Source organism: Homarus americanus, unplaced genomic scaffold, assembly GCF_018991925.1.
Source record: "Homarus americanus isolate GMGI-L3 unplaced genomic scaffold, GMGI_Hamer_2.0 scaffold36970, whole genome shotgun sequence".
NCBI classification, from domain to species: domain Eukaryota; kingdom Metazoa; phylum Arthropoda; class Malacostraca; order Decapoda; family Nephropidae; genus Homarus; species Homarus americanus.
In genome coordinates this window covers 6,978,477-6,995,881 of record NW_024740094.1, presented here as the reverse complement: position 1 = coordinate 6,995,881, position 17,405 = coordinate 6,978,477, and the positions used below count along the sequence as shown (strand labels likewise).

General features: G+C 39.7%; 1 protein-coding gene across 1 annotated transcript; it reads right to left on the bottom strand.

The window, feature by feature from the left end:
• Positions 1 to 8,498: 8,498 nt before the first annotated feature.
• On the bottom strand, positions 8,499 to 11,063 carry LOC121875194 (poly [ADP-ribose] polymerase tankyrase-1-like; the record flags this gene model as incomplete). Its single annotated transcript, XM_042379643.1, is given in 2 exon segments — positions 8,499 to 10,362; positions 10,845 to 11,063. Coding segments are annotated over 2 exon segments (1,941 nt in total), but the record flags the coding sequence as incomplete, so codon positions are not given.
• Between the last annotated feature and the right edge of the window lie 6,342 nt (positions 11,064 to 17,405).

Genomic DNA, 17,405 nt, shown 5'->3' with positions numbered 1-17,405 from the left:
GTGAACAAGAGGGAAAGAAGGTGAGGGGGAAGGTGAACAAGAGGGAGAGAAGGTAAGGGGGAAGGTGAACAAGAGGGAGAGAAGGTAAGGGGGAAGGTGAACAAGAGGGAAAGAAGGTGAGGGGGAAGGTGAACAAGAGGGAGAGAAGGTAAGGGGGAAGGTGAATAGAGGGAGAGAAGGTGAGGGGGAAGGTGAACAAGAGGGAGAGAAGGTGAGGGGAAAGGTGAACAAGAGGGAGAGAAGGTGAGGGAGAGAAAGTGAACAAGATGGTGAGATGGTAAGAAGGGGAAGCTGCACACGTAGGAGGGACGGTGAGAGAAAGTGAATAACATGAAGGTTAAGTGGATAAGAGCGTGACGAAGTGAATAAGATTGAGAGATAAAGTGAATAAGAGGGAGAGAAAGGGAATAACGGGGAGATAAAGTGAATAAGAGGGTAATAAAGGGAATAATAAGGAGAAAGAGTGAATAAGAGGGTAATAAAGGGAATAATAAGGAGAAAGAGTGAATAAGAGGAAGAGAAAGTGAATAAGAGGGAGGGACGGGGAGGGAGGGATAGTTGATCAAGATGGAGGTGATGGTTAGGAAGACTGAGGCAGTAAGAGGAGCAGGAAGAAGAGGAAGCGTTAAGAGGGAGGCGATGCTGAGGACGACTACGGCAGCAAGAGGAGGAGGAGGAGGAGGAGGAGGAGGAAGAAGTGTTAAGTTGGTGAGGAAGACTGAGGCAGCTAGAGAAGGAGGGAGAGGTGTTAAGGTGGTGAGGAAGACTGAGGCAGCAAGAGGAGGAGGGAGAGGTGTTAAGGTGGTGAGGAAGACTGAGGCAGCAAGAGGAGGAGGGGGAGGTGTTAAGGTGATGAGGAAGACTGAGGCAGCAAGAGGAGGAGGAGGGGGAGGTGTTAAGGAGATGAGGAAGACTGAGGCGATGGTGAGGAAATACCACAACACAAGTTTTCTTTTCCGCACTTGCCTCTCTTGGTAGGTAGAGTTATTGAGTTATTGAGTTAACGACATTACCGGCCAGGTAATGGCGTAGTTTGTTTACATGGTAATTGGCTGTTGAACCTTAACAGGTGTTGATAAACAAAATTGCAGCTCCTATAGTTTTACTGCCCACAAACTTGGCTTATGATTGCTTAACATGTCAATGATACGTTTTACTGGACCATGTAATTATCTTATGTTCACTAAAAGTCTCGTGCTGCAGACGATTCAACTTTTTATCACTATCAAAGTTAAATTAAGAAAAAAAGAGGAGAGGCTATGTAACAATGTGAGGGTAACTAAGGGCCATATTCTTAGTCCTTTCGTCTATTTGTTAAACCGTCCCATCATTCTACTCAGTTAATCAGAGTACAGTCCTCATATCTGCGGGTTGGCGACCACAGTCCTGCACTCTAAACCTTTTTGGACTTCTTTGTTTTTTACCAATCCTTCAAGCTTTTTAATTTAATTCGTTCATCCAAGTCTCTGCCTTCCACTGGCCCTCCTCCCCTCAACTTAGCCCATTAATATTTATCTGTTATTATCCCCTCATCCTTATTTATATGACCACACTATCTTATTTTTCTTTTTCTATACATTTCAAGTATTTCTCTTGAAGTGCTTGCTAATCTTAGCACTTCTTCATTTGTTTTCCTGCCTGTGTAACTTATTCTTAGCATTCTTCTATAACACCACATTTCAAAGGCCACCAATCTCTGTCTGATGTCTGCTGAGTGTCCACGCTTCTGACCCATACAGTAGTCTTTGTTATATAAAGCCATTCAACAACCTTTTTTCTCAAAAGTCTATTTTCATTACGTCTTTTAGATTCATAAACAAGTGATCATGGGCCCTTCGTGCCCCGTGGTGAGTCCGATGGTACAGTTTACCGAGGCGTGAAAGTTCGAACGCTCCTGCTTGGCTAGCGCGCAACCGCCATCCAGCTGACAGCTTACAACGACATCGTTTTCCAGATGGTGGTGGTTGTTATAATCATGGTCGTGGTTGTTATATTCATGGTCGTGGTTGTTATAATCATGGTCATGGTTGTTATAATCATGGTCGTGGTTATGATCATAGTCGTGATTGTTGTAATCATGGTCGTGGTTGCTATAATCATGGTCGTGGTTGTTATAATCATAGTCGTGGTTGTTATAATCATAGTCGTGGTTGTTATAATCACGGTCATGGTTGTTTTATTCATGGTCGAGGTTGTTATATTCTTGGTCGTGGTTGTTATAATCATGGTCATGGTTGTTATAATCATGGTCATGGTTATGATCATAGTCGTGGTTGATATATTCATGGTCGTGGTTGTTATAATCATGGTCTTGGTTGTTATAATCATGGTCGTGGTTGTTATAATCATGGCCGTGTTTTCTATAATCATAGTCGTGGTTGTTATAATCATAGTTGTGGTTGTTATAAACATAGTCATGGTTGTTATAATCATGGTCATGGTTATGATCATAGTCGTGGTTGTTATAATCACGGTCATGGTTGTTTTATTCATGGTCGAGGTTGTTATATTCTTGGTCGTGGTTGTTATAATCATGGCCGTGGTTTCTATAATCATAGTCGTGGTTGTTATAATCATGGTCGTGGTTGTTATAATCATAGTCGTGGTTGTTATAAACATAGTCGTGGTTGTCTCATGGTTGTTGTTATAATCATGGTATATATCATGGTCTTGGTTGTTATAATCATGGTCGTGGTTGTTATAATCATGGCCGTGGTTTCTATAATCATAGTCGTGGTTGTTATAATCATGGTCGTGGTTGATATAATAATGGTCCTGGTTGTTACAATCATGGTCGTGGTTATTAGGTACTGTAAGTATCTAGTATACTATAGGGTGGAATAGAATAAAGGTTAGAATAATTAGTTAAGCAAATATTCGGCATAAGGAGAGGTTAAAATCATAAAAAAAAGAAAAAAGAAAAAAAAATATTATGAATCACCGATGATCATTCAGAGATTAATTATATTATGAAGAGAAGTGACCTTGATTCTGGTTAGATTAGTCACCATATGCTTAAGTCATCACCTGTGTTAAGTCATCATAGTCATCATTTACGTTAGTCGGTTTTAGGCCCATCTCACATGACTGACCGACCATCGATGTTCTTTCCGAGCGAGGGTGTTAGTTTTCAATGCGTCTTATTATTTACGCTGGTGGATGTAAGACCTCCTACCCTCACTGTCGCAGCTATGGTCAATTTGGTGTTATTCTTGTTTATAAATGCCTTCTAATCTGTCTCAAGTCTATCCGTCCTGTCTATTGCCATCCCAACTGTCTGTTCGTCTGCGTGGTGTTTGACTGTGAGACCGTCTGTACTCTTTGTGTCGTCAAATCTGTCTGTCTTATCCGTTGATGGCGTGTGTCTGCCTGTTTGTTTAATGTGAAATTGTCAGTCAGCTGCCTGTCTGTCTGTCTGTCATGTTAGTTGCCATATTGTCTATTTGTGCATGTATGAATCTGTCTATTTTTGTCAACCTCCTGTCTGGTTCATTGTCTATATTCACCCTGTGTAGTCATGTCTGTCTGTCTGTATGTATGTGTCTGTTGTCTTTGTCTTTTATAAGTCTGTCTATCTGTCTGTCTTTCTGTGTGTCCTTGAATCTGTCTTTATTATGTCTTTTGTTTGTCCGCTTCTCTCTCTCTCTCTCTCTCTCTCTCTCTCTCTCTCTCTCTCTCTCCATTTTTATCCATACTATCTCTATCTTTATTTATATATCTCTCTCCATTACACTACTCATCATATTAGGCACTTTTCTTCCTTATTAAATAGGTGATTTTAATATGGTATTCTGGGAACTTTAAAAACACATCCCTCCATTCATACCTCCACCTCTCACTATCCCTCTCTCCCATCCCCTTTCCTCGCTCGCCTCTTAAGGATAATAATGTTTCTTCTCCTTCTCTTCTCCCTTTCTATCTTCTCCATGCATTCCTGTTATTATCTTTTATCTCTTCTCCTTTTCCATGTACAGTCAGCCACAGGAATAAGTATACACTGTAGCCTCGTCAGGTCCGAAAATGCTCTGGTAACGTTGAAACTGCGCATCCAGACGCATGGTGAAACTCAGCTCCCCCACCTGTTATCTCTAACTATTTTCTTTTTCCCCTTCTTTATTTTTCTATTTACTCACCTTCCTTCCTTTACTAATCCAAACAACATTAAAAAAAAGTAGGCTAAGAAAAAAAGCGGGGGGAGGAGGCGGGAGCCGTACGATAACTGCAATCATAACTGCAATCGTCCGGCCGGCAGACAGCATACATCGACATCTTTTGCCAGCGTAAATAAAATGGTTAATTAATGCCTTCCTAAAGAAACCATCGACATGGGGCCAGGTTTGTTCCACTCTACGAATTTTGTGCGATTTTTCCACCAAGTTTGATGAAAAACGATTGTGCTGTTTCGGCTGCCCAGAACAGACAGATAGACAGACAGACAGAGGACAGACAGACAGACAGAGGACAGACAGACAGACAGACAGTTAGTCCTATAGTATATTAGATTAGATGCTGTTTTTGTTTACCCTATTCTTGTTTTGATTTTTTGCACAGCTAATGTTACTTCCTAAATATTTGTTTTCCACTTGTTTAAGTTCCCTTTTGCCTTCCATTTTTTATTTAAAATTTATTTCCAACTCTGCAAAATCATTATATTTTTCCTTAAAGAATTAACTCTTAAATCATATTTTTTCATACCTTTTCCACTAATCTGTTAACGATTTTTTTGTCTCTTCACTATCTGTGATAGGAGCAGTATCATCTGCATAACTTTTATATTAAGTTTAATTGACCATTAACTTTTAGTCCTTCCTTATCACTTATAACTGCTTACATTAAGAATGATGAATATATATTATAAAATGTTGGAGATAGATCACAGCCTTGTCTTACTTCCTGTCTAACTGTGAACACTGCAGCCTCCCGTTGTCAGTAAAGATTCTGTAAAATTGTAATATCTTGTTCATTAATGACATTTTTTTCCAAGATCTCTATAAGTTTATTGTGCTTTAACTTATCCAAAGTTTTTTCAAAACAAACAAAGCAGGTGTGCAAATTTCTTTGGACCTCTAAAGACCTTTCACTCTTAAAATTCTCAAACCAAATATAGCTTCTCTAGTTCCTTTTCCCTTTCTAAATCCACCTTGCTCTTCAGATAAGTACCGTTCAATTCTAAACTTTATTCTACTTAAAATTATGTTAAATAAAACCTTACAGGCATTTCTTATTAAGCTTATTGTTCTAAGCTGGGTACACTCTAAGGTTCCCGGCGTTTTAAGTAATAATACAAATATTTATTTTTTCTTTACATCACAGGGAAGGTCTCCTGTGAAGTATATACTACAGAATTACATATTTTATTCAAACACTTTATCCCATTCTTCCCCCTTTGTTTTATAAATTCTTACCTCTACTCTATAATTGCCAGATCTTCATTCTGACGGCTATTACTCATCTCGCCACCTGAGGTTACTTATTGTGGCGCCCGTTCGGCAGTGGTTCTCAGTGGACTGTAGAGTGAATCGGTAGTTGATCACTCACGTGATCCTTGCAGTGCTTGAATCGGTTGGTTTTGTACTGTGCGTTCTGCTGCCAATCCCCTCACTATGGTTATTTCAGCCTAGAATTCATTAAGGATCGCGGCGGTTTGGACTCTCGCCTGCTTGTTAACCTTTTTTTTAAGCTTTTTTAGGGCAGCCTCAGTCCATGCCATGTGTCCTTTGTCCTGTTCTGACCTTGTTGAGCTGTGTACTCCATTCTTGTCACAGGCGGTCGATTCTTGGCACCCTCCACCTGGTAGAGTGACCCGGTCTACTCTACATCTTGCTATAGGTGGATGACCCTTAGCACCATCCACCTAGTAAGGTGTCCCGGTGTACTACACGCTTTGTTATAGGCAGACTGCTTTTGGCACCCTCCACTTAATAGGGTGGCCCGGTGTACTCCACGCTTTGTTATAGGCCGGCAAACTTAAACCTCACATACCTTGGTACTCCACGCCTCTTTACAGTCAGGTAACCCTTGGCACCCTCCACCTGGTATGGTAGTGTGGCCAGGTGTACTTCACGCCCTTTTGCAGGCGGGCGAACTTAAACATCCCTCACCTTGGTAGGGCAGAGCTTTGTAATTCAAACCAAGGTTTTAGGTGGGCGATCACAACGTATCCGTCCTCCAACACTTCATTACAACACCGAAGCTATGTCGTAATGCACATCTTCAAGACACGCCTCGATGACTCAGTTATCTTTTACTTCTACTCTACTTCGAATCAAGTATGACGATCATCCTGCTATGATACAATGATATGAGTTATTAAGGATGTCACCTTCATTGGTGAGTTCAGAGGTGACTTGAGAAGCAGATACGGTACGGGCAGGGTCGTCCACAAATGTTGCAAGTGTGATGGGCTACATCTAGTGCAGGAGGGGCACTGGCAGCATCTTTCCGGCGCTGGCTCTTGTCTGTCTCCGGTATGCAGTCTGGTTAACTCGAAATTATTGACACCTCGTATGGTGCTCCAAGGTGAGGGGGTCGATTTGGTACTTTTCAGGTTTGTTTTAACCTTTTCCGTTGGCCGCCAGCATTACCATTGCCATTTGTTAGGTCATTGGTTCCCAGGAAGAGGTACCAAGGGTTCCGTAGGACAGCAAAATTTTTGTATTTTGACAAGCTAAAATACACTGGGGTGGCAGACTGGAAATTATTTAACTTGTGAACGGGAAAGACGAATGTATTTGTTTTGTGGTGTTGTTTATTGTCATATTTTTTTATAAAACAATATTGCTTATATTTGTATGGGATACCAAATAAAATCTTCACGAGAGGACTCTTATGTCGCCGCGACACAAGTGACAGCGATTAGTGTTGCCGTACGCCTGGCCTTGAATGGAGTTATCATCTGCCCTAATCACTCACGTTCATCCACCGCTTGTGCTGTGCTGTGTTTGAAATGGAAAAGTGGTTAAAATACCGCACTTTAAACCCAAAGCTTCAAGATGGTGATGAGCATCTTGGTATGTCTGGTCATTCTGATGAACAAGGAGATTCACGGAATGTTGAGGTGGATGAACCACAAACGTCTCCTCCAGTGATTAAAAAATTAGGAACTTATAAATCAGTAAGTGGGAAGCCAAGAAACACAAGTTTGATGACAGCTATAGAAACTTTGGCCCCGTGTCTATTGGAGATGAAAATGCTCCTGGTGGTCAATGTGTTGAATGTAATCAAGTATTAACAAACAGCAGTTTAAATTCTCCAAAACTGAGGAGGCACTTGGAAACAGAGCACCCACAATTAGTTGGCAAAACACGGTGATTATTTTAAAAGAAAGCAAGATCAGCTGCAAAAAACCTATTGTTCCTATTAAAAATTGTGCTTGCCATGACAGCAAAAATACACTTGAATCTTTCATATCGTATCAGTTATCACATTGCTGAGGCTGATGAAGCTCATATAATTGCAGAATCTTTAGTGAAATCGCGTGCGAAAGACAGTTTCCTGCATGTTGAGAGAAAAATCTAGTAAGATTCTTGAAACTGTTCCCTCGTCACATTATAGATTTGGCAAGTAACTGTGAGTCAGCGTTAGTTAATCATCTGAAAAGCATTCCTGTTGGTTTTATCATACAACTTGATGAGTCAAGTGACGTTGCTGGATCAGCTGTCCTTCTTGTGTTTGTACACAACATTTTTGAAGAATCCGTGCATGAGGATATGTTGTTGTGCCAAGCTATTGAAACCACTACAAAAGAAATAATCTGTTAGGATCTCTCCACAAATATTTGCACTGACGGGGCAAAAACAATGACAGGCCCAGTAAAATTTGTATTGGTTCTCATCAGAAATGTTGCACGTGCAGTAGAAGGTAGACACTGTTACTTTCATAGAGAAGTTTTAGCTGTGAAAAAGATGCCAAAAGAACTAAAAGCTATACTTTACGGAGTAGTCAAGATGGTAAATGTCATCAAAGCTAGACCACTCGAGTATTTACTGCTCTGTGCCAGGAGATGGGCTCACTCATAATGCACGGAGGTGGGTTGGTTATTCCGCGGTAAAATTCTTTCACGTGAGGTTGAACTGCGACATGAGATTCAAATCTTTCTGACGGAAAACTAGTACATTCACTGATGAAGTCAAGTCTGGCGAAGTAAACTGGCCTATCTTGCAGATTGTTTTTAATTAAATGAGCTGAACTTATTATTGCAAGGCTCAAATATCAACATGTTAAATGTTCAAGACAAAATTTAATATGTTTTCCTCAAAACTGACTATTGGAATGATTGTTCAAACAAAAACCAATGCGAATGTTTTTTTCAAATCTTCATGAATTCATAAATGGGAATGGTTTGACACTTGATGAAAGTTCAAGAGACTGCCTAATTTAGCACCTACAACAAGTAAAGAATACTATAAGGGAGTATTTTCCCAAGCAGCCAGACCATCTAACATGGCTGCGCAATCCATTTCTGGATTCAGGAATTGTGATGGAGTAAAATCTGCCAATAAACGAAAAAGAGCAGCTTTATTGACATATTAACTGACCTCACACACAAAACAATATTTGGTAAAGGACTCACTGCTTCCTTTGGGATAAAACTTTTATATGAATTCCAGTGACAACTCTATCCTCACAGATGGTGATCTATCAGTTGAGGAAACCTTGTTTAAATCCCAGATAACCAACTTTAGGCTTTTGAAGTTTTGTGAGAATTTTCTTGATAAATTCAATTATATGTGGAGCTCCTTCACCCACCTTTGGCTTCTCATAGTCTCCACCGAAGTAAGCGTGAACTTTACCCGGCACAATATGTTTAGTATCATCTGTCTTCAGACACATAACTTCAAATACTTCCATGACGTGTGTCATTGTATTCTCTTCCTTCCACTGGATTCTCTTCTTTCGTTTTTCTTGGAGCAGCATCAAGAAGGAATTCTTGAAACAGAATCCTGCAGGAATAGGGATATTCCAGTAGCGAGAGTCCCACCAAGAAAATTGGTTCTTCACTTCTCTCGGCATCCAGGAATCAGCCTTCATGTAAGAAAGGAGAGTCTTGCCGGTGAGAAACACTTGGCGTTCCTGAAGATCCAACCGCTTCACCACCTCCACCTCAGTCGCAGCGAAGCTGCCGCGCCATTTTGCATCTCCGGTGTTACTGATGTGGATCATCTGTGAGTCGTCGGGTGTGAGGGGTGGTCTCATTATCTCCTTAGGCCAAGTTACAGATAGTACAGGAACTAAGTCAATGTCAACCAACAGCAAAGGATATTCACTCCCTTGCCAAGCCAGTGACAGTGCCAGGCCCACCTGCGTCCTGGTCACACCAGGTGGCACAAGGCTCAGTCTGTCGTCCTGCAGTACATAGCTCTTAAGGGTTTCTCTTACTCGCTCGTACAGGTTACTCATCAATTTATTACCCTTAAGACTTGGGTTTTTTGTTTCAATTTCAATCTTTAACTTGTGGCCGCTTAACAAGACATCCTTCATTCTTTGTTTAATAATGTTAACAGTGACATCAGAGAAGCTCTTGAGAGTTAGATTAAAATCATACTCATCAGGACAATAGAGCCTTGTGGAGTCTGCAGTGCTCCCAAGCAGCGTGAGTGTACCAGTGTACGTACTGTCAATAACTGCAACTTTGTCTGTAATTTTCTTCATCTCTTTCGTTATGACTTCCTTTACTTCTTGTGCCTCACCGGTAGTGTAATCAACAGCCACTTTATGTGCATTTTTCACCAAGTTTCTTATGTTGGTACGTTTGAGAAGATTTATTGTGGCATCTATTGGGTTGTTCTCTATTTGTGCTTCATTTGACTCACATTTTTTATACATCTTCAAGTAGTTTGAGAAGTTAGTTTTGACATCTGATGGCGTAGTTCCAGCTCTACAGGAAGGCTCCTGTTGTTTCAGGAACTCTCTAAACAGCTCATAGGCCTTTTGGTGGCCAAACATGGCTGCCAGATGGGGAGCTGTTTGCTTGTATAGATCTTCGTGCAGCGGGTCAGCGCCAAGGTTCAGAAGGAGGAGGACGCTGCCAGACTTGCCATGAGAGGCAGCTTGGTGAATGGCAGTCGTGCCATTAGTAGGATCCACTTGTGTATTAACTCCCACACCTCCCACCTTCACCAGGAGGTAGATCAGTTGCAGCAATCCACCTTGAGACGCTGTGAGTAGTACCCGAGCGTTGTTGAATGGTTTTTGACATAGGGGTGTGGCTGTGTTCCCTCTGGCGCCAGTTATCTTCTCCCAGTAAGTGGTAAAGAGGTTCTTCTGAACGCGGAGAAGCTCTTGTACCTGCTGCTTGTCCACTTTGTCTTTCATCTTAAAGTGTAGCTCCTCCAGCTGGATCCTTTCCTTGTTATAAATATTCTGCCAAGAAAAATATCGTTGTTGTGAACTATTGGAGGAAACTGATGTTACAATTTAACCAGAATATAATCCTTACAGTCGTCTATAGCACTCAGAGGGTTAATGTATATTGTTGAGACAGTTGCGTGAGATGTAATCAATTGCACTTGCAATGAAACAAAGAAAATATGACAATTATCAAGACATTAAAACAAACTTAAGTAAATTATGAAACACATGGAATTTGAAAATGATCCATATGTTATTTTTTTTTCACAAACTCAAGGTGAACAAAAAACTTTTCCTCATTTGATTATAATATGAAAAGTTAGTCAAAATTGTGAAGTGAAATTAATGTTGCTTGTTAAATCTCCAACAAAATAATTTAAGTATTCAGTTCTCAGAACCTGAGTTCTGTATCCAAATATCATATAGAATTAGCCAAAATATTGGTGCTGGTTTGATCATAGACACTGTATATTATGAGCCTCACAAATACTAACCTGCTCTAGCTGCTGGCGGAGGTGTGAAGACATTATAGTTGTGGGCAGTCGACCTCCAGAGTCACCTACATAGAGGCAACCTCCCATGTTCTTGAGCATTTGCCTCGCCAGGTTCCAGTGACCAGCCTCCAGCGCTGCGTGCAGAGGACTCACACCGGACTTGGTGCACAGGGAAGACTGACCACCAGCCTCATGGATGAAGCTGCATGTCAAAGTACATCCAGAACGGACGGCCTCGACCATGAGCTCTGTCAGTTGGACCACTGACCCGCCACCAGGCCAGCTGGCTCGCCAGGGAGTGTCACCTCTCATGGTGGTCATGAGTTGACCAACACCTTCTTCAACTTCTGGAAGGTGTGTCAGCTTGTTACGTTCATACTCCAGCACATGAAGGAAGGCCTGAAGATACACAAAACATTAATGTTGTTTTCAGAAGTTTACAGTATGATGATAACAATGAAACAATTTTTAGTATTATAAAGGTTTTACACAATCACTTTTATGAAATTAAGTTTATTGTTGAATTGACTTAAGTAAATATAATATTTAATGTAATGGTGTATGCAGGTATTTTTGTAGCTTAATGTGGGAGTTGATTAATATTAGTATTAGCTTTGTAGTCTTTGTAGTATGGAGCGATGTCAGTCATTGGCTGGCCTTGGAGGTGGAAGGACGTTTGAGTTTGTTAGTGGTGGATACCTTTTCAAATCGGGTTTTGTTGAATATTAACTATTCAGTTCTGCTCTAGTATTATTTATGGGTGTAAAGTGCAATCAATGGTGATATTACAAAGTGGTTTATTGTTTATTTACTGTGCATATATTAGTGGTTTACTCAGAATTATGTTTATTCTTTATTCTCTTGATTTAATTTGTCTGTTGATGATGGAACCTCCACACTAATTATTGTATATTTTTTATTTAATTTTATTTAAATCTTTTGTGATGTGTATAATGCCAAACCTTCACTCCTGAACTGTTGGGATAAACAGAGGGATGTGATTGAACCCAGGAATAAGATGTGCTGAGTTGCCATTTTTTTGGTGCCATATGTGCCCTCATTAGTATATTAATCTTTTATGTAATTCAAGTTGATAATTTATGGCATAACAATATATATATATATATATATATATATATATATATATATATATATATATATATATATATATATATATATATATATATATATATATGCTGATAACCACAAGGAAAGAAGAAAACACGAAGTTCCCAAGCGCTTTCGTGTAATTCACATCTTCAGGGGTGAGTACAGACTAAGGAGAAGTACAAACAAGGCATATATACAGAGGAGGGTGAGATCAAGTCCACAATGGTCAGGTATTAGGTAATGACCCTACTAATCTTCAAAAAGCACGCAGCAGTCGGTGGTCAGGTCAGAGGGTAAGCTGACCCAACCTTCTCACCTGGTTACAAATCTTCTTAATTACGAAATTATCCAGTTTGTACATACCATTACTCAAATTCATGTTGACTGATTCGGTATGTTTAATGAGACTAGATTCTATAATGTTCCTACTGTCAATTGAATTACAAGGTAATATTGAGGAGGCATTATCCCAGTCAATGCAATGCTTATTATCCCTCAAATGAACAAACAGAGCATTGGATTCCTGGCCTGTCCTAACACTATATTTATGTTGTTTAAGTCTAGTTACAAGATCTTTACCTGTCTGGCCTAAGTAAAACATATTACATTCCTTGCAAGGAACCTTATAAATGCAGCCACTTGTATTGTTGGGGGAGTTCTTGATTAACATTTGTTTAACAGTGCATGAGTTTTTAAATGCCACATTGACGTTCCAGGTTTTTAGTTGTAAAGGAATTTGAGAGAAATTTTTGTGAAATGGTAATACTAAGAGATTCTTATGGTCATGGGTGGGCTTGGGATCGGTTCTATAGAAAGATTTCTTAGTAATGTTAAGGCATTTGTCTATGAAAGATCTAGGGTATTTAAGGTTCAAGCCAATATTATAGATATATTTATATTCCTCATCAATGAATTCCGGGCTGCAAATTCTCAAAGCACGTAAAAACATTGATGAAAATACTGACTGTTTGACTCTATTATGGTGGGCAGAATAATAATGAATGTATGAACACACATTAGTAGGTTTCCTATAAATACTGAACTTAAAGGTGTTACCTATTCTGTGGATCAGACAGTCTAGGAAAGGCAATTTACAGTCATGCTCTAATTCCACAGTGAATTTGATCGAGGGGGCTAAGTTGTTAAGTTGTGGCAGGAAAGCTTTTAGGTCCTCATTACATGGCCAGAGATATAATACATCATCAACATAGATGTGAAAGACTGCCTGCTTAGAACTTCTTGTTTCTTGTGGTTTCAGTATTTATAGGATATATATATATATATATATATATATATATATATATATATATATATATATATATATATATATATATATATATATATATATATATATATATATATATATATTGTTATGCCATAAGCTCGTTGAACAGGCTTTGTGTGAAATATAGTAGTCTAGGACTGCTTTTAGTATCCTGGTGGTCTAGAGGTAGCGTTCCCCGGTCACAGTCATGGGCTGTGGGTTCGAATCCTGGCGGGGTGAGGTGTTGATTATTTATATATATATATAAATATATATATATATATAAATATATATATATATATATATATATATATATATGTATATAGTTTTAAGAAAGCATGATCCAAGAATAAATGTAAAACGTGTGTAACTGGTAGAAGTTAGAAGTGTGTAAAACTGCAAATATCTGTATATTTGAGATTTTTTTTTTCTTGAATGTATTGTAGACCCAAAGTTTTGGCGCCCTCCATAATATTTACAATGACAAATATGGCCCAGAGACTACAAAAGGTTGGGGATCACTGTCTAAACTCTTCAGCGCTGTGTTGTGACCTGGGAGTAAGAAATAGAGCATGTTAAAGACATGCTAATTACCTGGATGTAAAATAACAGTGTGAAGAACTTGTCAATTTGCTTGCAGATTGTATAGTTTGCTGAGAACATAAGAACCTAAGAATGGAGGAAACTGCAGTGGGCCTATTGGCTCATACTGGGCAATCCCGTTTACACCCAAGCCCTATTGCTCATAATATGACGGATATATTATATCCATCCAACCTATACTTGAAGCTACCCAGCATGTTCGAGTTAATGATGATGTTTGGTAACTTTTTTCACTCACCTAATACTCTATTTTCAAACCAGTGTTTACTTATCTCGCGCCTAAATCTAAATTTGTCTAATTTAAAACAATTGCTACTAGTTCGCTCCTGACAGGCTTTTTGGGACTATTTCGCCGACCTAATGTTTATGTAATAAAATTAATTATATAATTGTATTTATTGTAGTATGCAAATAAAAACAAGACTTATGAGGACATGCACACTTATAGTCCAATAACGTTCTTGGTACTTGCACACTATAGCGTAAATAACGCACACGATATTTGCACACTTTTGTTAAAAATATACATCGACCAAAAGGCGGTACATGGTCCACTGGCCACTGAAGTATACCTCAGGGCAGCGTCGAGGTAGTTAGACTTCAGGTGGTATACGGTAGGGGGAGGCAATTTTTACGTGACTACTGAGGTCCACTGTACGCTGAAAAATACGCCTGGTAGTGTTGAGGGCGAGCATCAGCGTCAAATTACTGGCCGATTAGTTTGACGTCAGTAGTGGGGAAATTTCTTGAATTACTTATAACAAATAGCATCCTATCGCATTTAGAGGAAAAACAAATTAATCTACTATTCTCAACATAGGTTTACAAATGGAAAATCTTGCCTAACAAATCTGCTGACTTTTTTTAGGAAAATCTTCGAGGTAGTAGATAATGACGGAAATTACGATGTTATTTACTTAGACTTTAGCAAAGCGTTTGACAGAGTGCCGCATCAGAGGCTTCTGAGAAAAGTTAAGGCTCATGGCATCGAGGGGAGAGTTTTAAATTGGATAAAATCATGGCTCACCGATAGAATACAGAGGGTCAGCGTAGATGGTGTTAAATCTGAGTGGGGCTGTGTAACCAGTGGGGTTCCCCAGGGGTCAGTACTGGGCCCAATCTTGTTCATAATCTACATAAATGATCTAGATACTGGGATCAGCATGACATAGCAAGTTTGCAGATGACACCAAAATAGGGCGGCAGATTAAATCAGGGCAGGATGCAAATGCACTACAGGAGGATTTAAATAAACTGCAGGAGTGGTCAGAACAATGACAAATGATATTCAACACCAGGAAGTGCAGCGTACTTAATATTGGAAGAACAAATACTGGCAATGTATACAGCCTTAACAACATCAACTTAGGGGTACTTATAAGCCCGGACCTACGGTCTAGAAAACAGTGAGTTAATGTTCGAAATAAGGCAAACAGAGCATTCGGTTTTATATCTAGAAGTGTAAGTCATAAGAGTGCTGAGGTCATATTGCAACTATATCTTGCGCTAGTGAGGCCACACCTCGATTATGCTGTTCATTTCTGGTGCCCTTATTATGGAATGGATATCAATCCACTGGAGTTGGTGCAGCGAAGAATGACGAAAATGGTTCCGGGACTGAGAAACCTTCCATATCAAGATAGATTAAAGAAACTGATCTTGCATTCCCTAGAAAGACGAAGAGTGAGGGGAGGTATGATAGAAGTATTTAAGTGGGTGAAAACAATCGATAAAGGAGATATAGATAAAGTTCTTATAATATCCGAGCAGGATAGGACTTGTAGCAACGGATTTAAGTTGGATAAGTTTAGGTTTAGGAGGGAGATAGGAAGGAACTGGTTCACAAGTAGGGTGGTAGACGAGTGGAACAAGCTTAGCAACTTTGTAGTAAGTGCTGGGACGCTGGAAAGTTTTAAAAGGAGGTTATATAGATTCATGGATGATAGAGAGTGGTAGTAACTCTCGACAGGAACTGCCATGCACAGGCCAACCGACCTATTGCAGACTCCTTATTTTATTATATTCTTATGTTCTTAAATGCCACGTGCCTTATTTTTACTAAAATGTGCAAATGCCTTGTACATTATTTTCAATAAAATTGAGAACATAAGAATGGAGGAAACTGCAGCGGCTCTTTTGGCCCACAGTAGACAGCCCCGTTTACACCCAACCCCTATCGCTCATATATCCGTCCAACCTATATTAGCACCTACCCAGTGTGTTCGAGTAAATGATGAAGTTGAGTAACTTGTTCCACTTACCTACTACTTTATTTTAAAACCAGTGTTTACCAATCTCGTGCCTAAATCTAAATTTGTCTGATTTAAAACCATAGCTACGGGTTCGCTCCTGGTTTGATAATTTGAGTACCTTTGTTATGTCACGTTTGTTTAACCCTGACTCCTATCTATACCCCTCGATCATATCGCCACTCACTCCCTCACTCTACGTCTGTCGACGGAGTGCAGATTAAGATGCTTTAATCTGTTTCTGTACTCAAGGTTCTTATTGTCATCCTCCTCTGAATGTTTTCTTGGTATTCTATAGCCATTCTGCATTACGGTGACCAGAACTGGACCGCATAATCCAAGTAAGGTCTGACAAGTGCAAGATATAGTAGGACAACCTCGCGAGTCTTGTAACTAACACTCCTTTGTATGAACATAAATACTTTGTTTTGTTTCGAGCAAATATGCATTATTATCTTAGTTAAGATTCCTACTTATCATTAGAGAAATTCTACTGTGAGAAACACAGTCGGATTTTTCTAAAACAACAATGTTCATCTCATATATGGTTTCTCTGTTTGCATCTCCTGGCCTGACGTTTTTGAGACCATGCCGGGTTCTCGTCAGATTTGTTTACACGCCCTTTTTTTAGTGTCGTCAGAAAATTTACTCGTGGTGCTCTTTACGCCTAAATCTATGTCATTTATGTTTATAATAAATTGTAATGGTCCAAGTACTGAGCCCTAACACAAAGCCGTGTCCACTACCCAGCACATTTGTTTACACGCCTTTTTTTAGTGTGCGTCAGAAAATTTACTCGTGATTTTCTTTACGCCTAAATCTATGTCATTATTATGTTATAATAAATTGTAATGGTCAAGTACTGAGCCTTGGGGACTATCGTGCACAAAAGCCGTGTCCACTACCCACTACAGTGAGGTTTCGAATAGCCTTGAGTCTGAAGTTTCGAAACAGCTGGGAAATGTACGGTCGGCCAACAGATGTCGCCCTGTAGTGTTTGGGGTGATAGAGGGGTGGGGGTTAGTCTAGTAACAGGCTGTGTGTGAGGTGGAGCATAACATCGAGAATCCCGCAATCACTGATAACAAGAATGTCATGAAGATAGTTAATATTATTAAGCATGGTGAGAGATGTGTAACTGGTAAATAAAAAGCACTACAACGACCATATCTCTGCTGTTCATGGCTACGGGTGAGACTGATGGGCACATTCTCGTGACTACCATTACTGGTAGTCAGGAAATCTACGTAAGTTACCAAGGTTGGCGCCACCAACACAGGGGAAGCAGTTGATGTCGAACACTGAAACATGCCGAGGTCTCATTCTACCATCGTC